The following is a 10,498-nucleotide window of genomic DNA, read 5'->3' as shown; positions in this document are numbered from 1 at the left end:
TCTGCAATTATGCAATAAGAAACAAAAAAGTATATTGAGCGTTTATTAAACTTAATAAATTACATAAAAAATAACACAAACCCGGCTGATTGGTTGCCTAGCAACGTAACAGAATATTCGAGATTACACATGTCATAAGACTTACAGTCTGTAAAGTCATGTTTGGACATAATATGATAAAACTCTCGTATACTAACTTTACAAATAATATTATAATGCAACAGGTCTGAGGCCTTACTACCAACGAAAAATAATATTCGTTGAAATTTCGTTTGATTTCTTATACAATTTTATTCGATACAAAATGTCGGTTCACTATGGCACAAGAATGAAGAAGGCATGCTTATCTGATACTGCTCCGTGTCACTCCATGTCAAAATAGAATAGAAAAAGGTTATAAACAACAATCCCCTTAATATTTGGCGATATTTCGTTTTTACGATCCGATACGGTCGATGCAATTCGATCGAAACGACAGGTAAACTAACCTTTATTTTTCGACCGCGATTAAGCCCCGTTGCATTATAATGTTATGTGTATCTTTACAAAGTAAGTATTTGTCATTACGATAGTCCATTGGCGGCTATTTTCTCTTTAACTTCTTTGATCATGAGGCTCACGAGGTCGTCGAGGTTCACCTCTGGTTTCCAGTTCCAGTCGCGTCTCGCTTCGCTGTCGTCGAAAACTTGAGGCCAGGAATCGGCTGAAAAGATAAAAATAATTTTATAGGTTAATTTACATTAAGTTTACTGTCTCTTTGGCACACTGCTTCTGTGGTGCGGTCGGTTGAGTATCCGACTGCTTAGCATGAGGTCTTAGGTTTGATTTTGTAATTTATACTAGAATATCATAATTATATGAATAGTAGCCCGGAGTTTGGTTACGTGCACGGTAAATGGCAGTAGGCTCGCCCGCTATTACATGGGACTAACATTTTTAACGACGAAATGCACCAATTTCATACATCTCTGCTTACACTTTCGGGCACGACGGGCGTGATATCTAATATCTATGTACCTATGTATGTAACACTTAGTGAAGTTAACACTACGTGTGAGAAGTGATTATAAACAATGTTCTAAACGGATTTTTAGGTGTTAATTAAATGTTAAGTAATAAGCCAAAGTAGACCGTCCTTGAGGTCCTCTTTAAAGCACTCTACTTCACTTATTACAGCTTGACTGATTACAAGATGATTAGTACTTACAATTAACACCTATTGACAACGTGGCCTAACAATTATTTACGTAAATATGCTTTTTCATTTTATAACACTGATATTGGACTTTAAACGATCCAATTGTGGAAAAGCCAAAATTTTGTAAAATGATTACGTACCTACATACATACTTATTGGTTATAGTCTACTACTTAGTAGAGACCGTTAGCACGACCGGTTTATGTCGATGCAAATTAATAACAATAGTATACTTCTAAAAAGATGTAGCTGTATCAAATAGGTCACCGTAAGCAACAACAGTTGCATAAGACTGCGGGTCACCGATATTTAAATTCAGTATTTCGTAAAAATCCTCCACCCGCGAACGTTGCATACCTCTCTGCTAACTTGTCGGACTATAGTAGGTGCAGGATAGTATAGATATCTAGTGAATACAACAAATAGGTCCATCAATGATATTATCGTAATATCATCATCATATATGGTATTATTTAGAACAAAATGAATAAAATACCATAGTACCTATGTCATAATGTGACCATCATTATTGTATTTCAAAGCAGGTCACGGTCTTTCGGTCTAGACTATTATCAAGTGCATCGCATTAATTGCAGATACAATGAATGATAACACTCAACGAATAGGTATGTATGCAGGTGTCATTCGATCGTATACATTCAGACCTAAAAGCCCTGCCGTATATTTAGGAGTAGGGATCATAATGTAGCAAAATAAGCACAAAAAGATTATTTAGATTTAAGTATAACGCTTTTCAAGGCCGACATGTAGATACATTAGAGTCGAACAATACAGCGAAATGTCAGTGTTTCTCGATTGCCTTCATTTTCAGTGTCATAGCCACAGAAACACTAGAACACCACTTAAAAATAAGTGAGAATTTGGTACTCGGCCGATAACAGCTGCAATAAATTGCATTGAGTCGTTTATCGATTGTTGCTAACTGGCCAGATGTTATTATATAACTGTGATATAATTTATGATAAGCCTACTTTTCCTTGCAAGGCAACGCACCTAACGCCTTTGACCTACATAAAATATCATGTGTAGTTAAACTAATCGCTAGCTACAGTATAGCTATTCCTTCATTCAAAAGGTGTTTACCCACAAAAGATGGGGATTGGAACGGTAAGATCCAGAATAGAATAGATAAGTACGAACTAAAATTAAGAATTCGCCTACTTATTTAAGAAGATTTTAACTTATTTTAGAAGATTTGTAGCCTACTTAAGTATGAAGCCTAAAATAAATAGCAATCAATAGATTTTCGTCATCCACATTTAAAATTAGTTCCATCAAATTACGCAAGGAGTGCTGATCAATTTTCCATTGGTAGCTTGCTCACATGGAAATCGCTCCATTGAATTCTTTTTTTTTTCCATTATATGGCTATAAAAATTCCTAAAAGAAGAAGACACTTACCTATATCTTGCCTGCTATCAGGCCTGTACGTAATCTTGAAGTCAGGTATATGAGTAGCCATTTTATCAGCCAGTTCTTCTGGCGTGAAGCTCATGGAAGTGACGTTGTACACTCTTCGTGTTAAGTTGTCGTTGGGAACTTCAAGGTACTCAGAGAGAGCTCTCAGCGCGTCTTTCACGTGCATCATTGGGAGCCGCGTGTCTGGCTTCAGGTAACATTGGTATTGACCCTTGCGGAGTACGTCATGGAAGACTGCAATAGCGTAGTCTGTAATGGAGAAAAAGAAATTTTAGTACAGGAAGCCCTTTAGGCTAAAGCAACTCTATCTGCGGGTCGACAACTAGTGTACGTCAAATTGATAGCCACTGTGCAATACATTGCGACTTTAACGTAAAGTGTTAATCGCTAATTTCAATGCACTGCATAGTGGCTTTCATAATAATGTAGTTGTCAACGTAGCCCTGCTCATATGTGACAAATTGAACATTTTTAAACAAAACTACCTTTTAAATAAGTATCTCATAGAGGTCGCTTTATAGCAGGTTTTTGCAAAAATACGTACAAATATTTATATTGTGCGACCTAGCAACGTAAAAAAAGGTTGTTAATTTTTGGATTGCATAACATTATGTAATATCAAGATTAGCAAATCAAAAGCCTTGTTACAAGGTCAAATATCAATGAACCCTTCATCTTTAAATTATGAAATACTGAAGTACCAAAACCGGTAATACATTTAAATCCGGTTTTATTTGCCTATATAAAGGGCTTTTGTCTCTTTATTAACACGGATGTTCATGTATGTGTTTGATTAATAAATGGTTATCATTTAGTATAATTTATTAAAAAGTAGTAAGGGCAGGTCCACATCCAGTCACGTTGTTTGAAGATGGTCTAAAGCCTTACCCAAGGCGTTAATAGCAAAAAAAACGTTCTGCTTTATTATCATATAAAGATGATGAAGTAAGAATACCGCTTGCATAATTTTCTGTCTCAGTATGATATAGCATCTTTGGCATATTTGAGTATGTCTACTTTAATATAAGCGTTCCTTATAACAAAAACTTATACGACAATATGAAAATACAATCGTCATGGAAGATAGAATCTTTATATTATACGGAAATGCTCATACGGCGGTTTCCCCATTTCGTTAATAAATAATTGTTGCATACCTACTTAATGACGGTTCTCTATGAATGTTCAAACAAAGAAAACAATTGGCATAACTGTTGGATGTTCCTTCTTCCTGGGTAATAGAATCATCACGATAACTTTGTTTACGCTATCATTATAATGGATAAAGTGCTCTTACTATTTTATTTTATTACGAGGTTAATATTGTAATGTGTGCTAATAAAATAAATGTCTAACTTACCTGTGGTTCCTCCGCCTGGTGGGTCGCTGGATATGACTCCAGGGAACCTCAAACAACGGAAGTCTAAACCGAACTTATGATAATAATATTCTCCTAACAACTCCGCATGCACTTTAGAAACACCATAAATTGTCCTTGGTCTTTGTATTGTTATGTTAGGGGTAGGGTTTCTAGGAGAGTCGGGCCCGAACGCCCCTATTGTGCTTGGCACGAAGATCCTTAGATTATACTGTTTGGCAAGTTCTATAACATTATGCACTCCTTCTATGTTTACTCTTACGGCTAAAGGAACATTTTGCTCGCCTATTGCGCTAAGCAAAGCCGAGAAGTGAATGAGCCAATCCACTCTGTGATCGACCACAGTTTTCTGCAGCCCTTTGAAGTCTAAGATGTCTACGAAGATGTAAGGACCGTCGTTGACTATTTCTTGGGAAGGCTTGATAATATCGGAGAGGATGACATTTTCTCGGCCGTATTTTGCTCGAAGATACCTTGCGCATTCGACGCCCAGTTGACCGAGGCCACCTAGAAATAACAATAATTTTCATAAAAAAACATTCAATCTTTAAGTTACATCAAATGTTACAAATTATTGCAAGAATTCTAAAATACATTGGCCCTCTGATTGAAACATACCTATGTGTCGTTTTCCTCTAAGTGTACAAGTAACAGCGCGGTTTAATATACGTGATTAAGCAAATTCTTTGAAAAATGTGGGAAGACCAGGTTAATAAATAAACAAGTTGAATACCTAATTGTAAAACTCTTGAAGTCTATAGTTATCGAGGGATTCGTTCCACTGTTTAAGCAAACGAAAAGTCGCCGGAATTTAGTCCGATCAAAATCACCTGAATAATTCTATATGATGATCAGATATCTGGTAGAATCGCTTAAAATATTCAGAAACATCTGAGGCCTTTTCGCATTGTTATTTTACAAGTACGTCATCTTTAAATGGATTCGCAGAAAACACTACGTGTTAGTATTCATAGAGCCTCCATCACAACGTAGATAGTTCGGGTTTGCGATAGTAAACATGTTATTGTGTTATTACGACTATGCGAGGAGATATGCGCATCATTATATTTACGTAAACAAAATAATCGACACGAGTGTTTATATGGTTGAGAACTGACAGAAAATCTTAAGGACTTTTTCCTAGAATCCTAGAAAGAGCCCATAAACAATGTATGTATATTTACACACTAGTTGACTCGCGCAACTTCGCTTGCGTCACATAAGACAGAACGTCACATTTGTAAGATTGTTTACTGGTACACTGCTCCTATTGGTTGTAGCGTGATGATATATATATATAGTCTAATAGCCTTCCTCGATAAATGGGCTATCGAACACTGAAAGATTTTTTCAAATCGGACCAGTAGTTCCTGAGATTCGGAAAAAAAACGGAATCGTATTTTGCAGGCTCTACATCTAGTTCAGTTTTCCCAATATTAAATGTTGTGTGATATTGGGTCTCGTCACTTCAATATTTGCACAATGTTATGTAATAAATACCTATATTAGAGCAGAAATAATATTATTTTTTTAATGTTGTTTTTGTTTAAATGTCTTTAGAAATATAATAATTAAGAATTTGATTAAGTAAAGAGAATAATAAAATAATATATTCTACTCTGCTGACAAAAGATATTTATTTTGCACTCAGTTTTGAGAAATAACTTAAATTATTGAGATTATTAATGAAAACATCCACCACCAAACCACCTGTTACAATATTTATTTTGTTTTCGTCTCAACTTCGATACTAAATGAGTGCGAAATGCGAATATTAAGATAAAACCTGTTGCTAACGATAAATAAAAAATACTAAGGTGCGTTTATGTCTTTTGGTTTGCAATCGTGCGTAACGAGTTTTCCAAATTTAGTGGTATTGACCTCTCACGTGCCTATAAGCCTTAATAAAAACATTGATTATGTAAATTTGCTAACGCTTGAATATTATTTAAATTATTAAAAAAATGCATTATGAATGATACAAATTCATTTATTAGGTACGAAATTTTCTTTTACTTTAGTACTCAATTTTTTACAGTTTTTGAAAGATATTTGTTAGAATCCATTTCCTTCAAACATAATTTTGTTGTAAGCATAATAAGCATTCAGGCAGCACGACAAAAATATCATTTATAGAAACGCATGTTCGCCAAATAGACAGAATTTTGAGTAGCATTCAAAAGTATTAAATCACATGAGGTTCCCTAGCCATCTATCGTTGGGACTGGATACAAGACTGGTACTGTTATTTATCCCACCAATTACATATCTACCAGTTTTACCGGTCGCTTCTGACTTACTACCGGAGTGGAAAGAATGCGCTTCACTAACAATCGGTCATTCTTACCGGCTAATGCACTGTAGTTGGAATTCGATCATAAGCCTGATATCGTAGAAATAATGCATGTAATATTAACTCCTAATATCCGTTTTTAACCAAGAAATATCCTTTCACTCGTGCCAACGAACGTCATTGAACTAAATACAATGAAATGGGAACAACATTTTCTTTAGATTGGTGCGGCGGAAAATTGATTTTATATGCTGTTATGTCCACGTGCAGATATTAATCAACCATAAGGCTTTATTGTTTTCTATTGACTATTTATTATCAAAAAGTAGTTATTATTATTTATTATCGAAAAGTTTCACCTGGTTATTGTGGTTTTAAGTCAAGGAAATTATAATAAAAATAACTCACCGGTAATTAAAATCTTTGGCGGAGTTTTCAATAAATTATTTTGTGAATAATTTCTTATATTTAATTTAACACTAGTCCGACATAAATTCCGGAGGAACATTGTTACGGAGGTGTGTGAGATGACGACACGATAAAACACTGTGTAAGACTAACGTTAACTGGTAATTCAGTACGGACGGGGGTCTGTCGCGTGAGGTAGAAACAGGTTGTACACCAATATTACTTGTAAATATGTACACTTTCAGACGTAACACGATACCACTCAAACGAAAATCAACCTTATTCTTATTATGTCAAGTTCCAATTTCCAAGGGTGTGCAAACGGTGGGTGTGTCGTCTCAAAAGTTAGTTTTCGGCCAAACTTGACATTGAATTTTTTCGCCTCGGAATTAGCAATCGCCAGAATAAGAATGGAAAAACATTAGCACTCTGAACACGTCGTGTATATTTATGTGTCACGTGTTCGTTAGTTGGAAAAAACCGTAAAACTTAATGTCAATAGCAACATAAGCAACTCAAGCAACAATACCCCTTCCGTATACGTAGCCTAACATTTTATAGGTTGGCCGAAGTTTATAAACTTTTAGCACGCATTTATTTGGCTATTAAGAAGCCCGTAACGAATCGTTCACGACGCAATTTTACTGGCTTTTTTCAGTAGGTTTCTATGGTCAGTTCCATTGGCAACTAGTTAATAATAACGGACGGTAGTACTTATATTTCATAGCACTATAAGTTCAATTTTGTATACTAGTTACCTGCATAGAGAAGTTTTTGTTCAGATTATTACCTGCCTAGACGGAGATTTTCAATTAAGTTATTTTAATCAAAGCCTTTTGGAACCCCTAGCTCACGCCACAGTTGGTATTGCACAACATGGGTTTCAAGGCCGCCTTTCAGGTCTCCAAAATCTTTATCATAAGAGCTACCGTTGCTGCAGTCTAAGAATACTTTTGGAGCTAACTTTTTGTATCATATAGTCGTGCAGGTATATTAATAAAATTCCGGTTTTTCTATATATAGACATGATAGATTGGCAAGCAACAGAGACCAGAAGATATTTGCTGTTAGTTCCCCTGAGGTTGGTCGAAATCTGACTGTTTGCATAAAAAGTTTCACAAAAACTAGTTGTATTTTAAATTAATAATATGATAATTTAAATGAATATTGTTATTAATATAACATAACCGACTCATGTTTTTACGTACGGTAGATCGGCGTGACTTTAGGAAAATTTGGGGTTAATTTGATAATAGAATTAAAGAAATAGCTCGCACTAAAAGCTAGCGACGAGTTCAATTGTCCGGTACCTGGTAGTAAACATCATCTATACTTATAATAAATCTGTAGAGAGGTCAATTCTGTACATTGAATATATTAAAAAAAAAACCAATGGGGGATGTTTAGTAACGGATACTGATACCGAATCTGCAATTTATAATTTTCTTTTCTGTCTGTCTGTCTGTCTGTCTGTCTGTCTGTCTGTCCTCCGTCTGTATGTGTCGCTATCACGTAAAAACTACCGGATAGAACGCACTGAAATTTGCTATATGCATAGAATAAGTAGTGGAGCAGTTCCTAGGATACTTTTTATCGCATAATTTTTCATAGATTTTTAGAAAATTGAAAAAAATACGTAGAAATCTTTCGAACCTGCGTTTCCCTAAAGATACCATAGATGGCGTTGCGAATCCATTTCACAACATTCGCAATATAGTTCGCGGCGCCTGCCGTATCGATACCTGTTGTTCGCACCAACCAATAGATGGCGTATAGTCCGCAACAAAGCATGTTTTTCCTAATTAATTTATTTTGATTGCTTTATTGTAAAAAAAATACCTTTGAAACAGGCTATACATTTATAAGATTTTCAAACATAAATGTTGTATGATTTATTACACAAAAATGTTGGTTTACGAGGGTCCGGTGCGGTCGGGATATCCTAGGTGGCAAACCGAATAATTTCGTTTGTGGTCGTTGTTCGCCGCTACTAACAGATGGCGTTGTAGTTCGTAACACATAACCAAATTAATTGGTTGCATTAAGGAAATAAATTGGATAGCTATGAAACAGACTATGTGGTAAGTTTTAAAAAATAAACAACGGATGATATAAGTATAAAAAATAATTACGGGTTACGCGGTTTCGGACGTATCATCGTAAGTATACATTATTACGCGTCTGAAGAGCTCCGGCGCAGATAGGACCTATAATAATATTCTGAATCTAGACGGGTAAGCAATGGTCAGTCTATAATAAGGTATTATATTTTACACTGTAAACTGCTACGGATACAGACGAGAGCGGAAAAGAAGGTAACCACAGGAAATCAGGCCTGCCTGAGCCTGTGTCACATTGTGTGCCCTTCGGGTCCCTTTCGTAAATAACCATTAGATGACAAAAGAGTTGTTAACATTTTTATGTGTAGGTGTATCGAGTGCTTCTCAATTCGCGTGCTCAAACGAATAAGCAACAGTACGAAATTCACGCGAGCGGAGCCGCACGGGTCAGCTAGTTGTGAATAAAATTGTATCATTTTGAATAGTATAATCGACCCAAACATGCCCACATATCTTTCTATTTTAAAGTAACCCCGATCTACAGGTACCAACTTTCGCCAAATCTCACACCCCTCCGTATCTGTCATTTGACTTGAAATGTTTCAATTACTTACAGATAGGTATTTGCGGACTGCTTAAACTAAAAAGTATCTCATCTCATTACGATTGATACAAATATTTGTGAATCATTTTCATTTTGACGATGATTGACAAAGGCATATGAATTAATTTACCACGTTCAGAAAAGGTAGAGCCAACATTTCTGGAGAAGGACTTCAATACTCTTTGAACTTACTTGTATGAAACTTAGCTCTATTTATCTATAAATTAAATTGCTGTTTTCCTACAGTAATAGGAATACGTACTGCCAAAAATATTTTACCGACCAGCCGATCTTAAATAAAAAAAAACTTCATTAATAATTTCAGAAATTGGTTGATAGAAAAAAAAAGCTTGGTCGTTTTCTGTACTGGCCACTGGGTATATTTAAAAAAATATTTTAGTAGTTTTATTTTTTGGGAGTCACCCATCAACGGAGAATGTAAATGTTGAGTTCAGCAAGGACACGTGTTTTCCATAATCACGTGTTAAACTTTTTTTTATTTTGTTTGTTGATCTATGGAAACCGGTGACAAATAATCGTGATCGAGAGCGATCGTGCCACTATCGAGGCTCTAATTTATTAGGTAACTAGTAACAATTAACATATAAGAATATTTTAGAAGATGAGGTATTCGTATAAATATTATTGGTCAAGTTAACTGCACTGCACGTTTGGCGCAGTGGTTAACGTTGTCAACGCGATGCAATAACCGTAGCGCCGCGTCTGGTGGGTTCGAATCTCACCTGGGGCAAATATTTGTGTCATGTGTATGAGTATCGTCGTTAATGTATCTATATAAGTCTGGTCGTTAATGTACATATCTATATAAGTATAGACTAACCCCCGGTTTCTGCGGTATATTTAACGGAAGTTTTTCTATTCAATAGCGTCAAAACTCATACAAAAAAAACGCTATTGAATAGATAAACTACAGCTAAATGTACTCAGAAACCGGGGGTAAATCGTTGTTTCTCAGTAATCTGGTTATCTTAGTACAAGTTCTGATTAGTTTGGAATCTAATGACCGCGTGTGAGATGTGCAATGATATTTATTTAAATACTAAGCTCTATCATTTTAAACTAGTCTTTGTGTATTTAAAATTTAAGTCTATTAATA

At 35.4% G+C, this 10,498-nt stretch overlaps 1 protein-coding gene across 1 annotated transcript; it reads right to left on the bottom strand.

The window, feature by feature from the left end:
* Positions 1 to 27: 27 nt before the first annotated feature.
* Positions 28 to 6,892, bottom strand: Tdh (L-threonine dehydrogenase). The gene is made up of 4 exons (XM_076135912.1): positions 6,718 to 6,892; positions 3,999 to 4,523; positions 2,621 to 2,887; positions 28 to 703 (listed from the first exon to the last, which is right to left on the bottom strand). The coding sequence occupies exons 1-4, from the start codon at positions 6,815 to 6,817 to the stop codon at positions 564 to 566; spliced, it is 1,032 nt and encodes a 343-aa protein (XP_075992027.1). The 5' UTR covers positions 6,818 to 6,892; the 3' UTR covers positions 28 to 563.
* Between the last annotated feature and the right edge of the window lie 3,606 nt (positions 6,893 to 10,498).

Source organism: Anticarsia gemmatalis, chromosome 3, assembly GCF_050436995.1.
Source record: "Anticarsia gemmatalis isolate Benzon Research Colony breed Stoneville strain chromosome 3, ilAntGemm2 primary, whole genome shotgun sequence".
Classification (NCBI taxonomy): Eukaryota; Metazoa; Arthropoda; class Insecta; order Lepidoptera; family Erebidae; genus Anticarsia; species Anticarsia gemmatalis.
The sequence above is the reverse complement of the archived record's forward strand: the minus strand, read 5'-3'. Positions and strand labels throughout refer to the sequence as shown.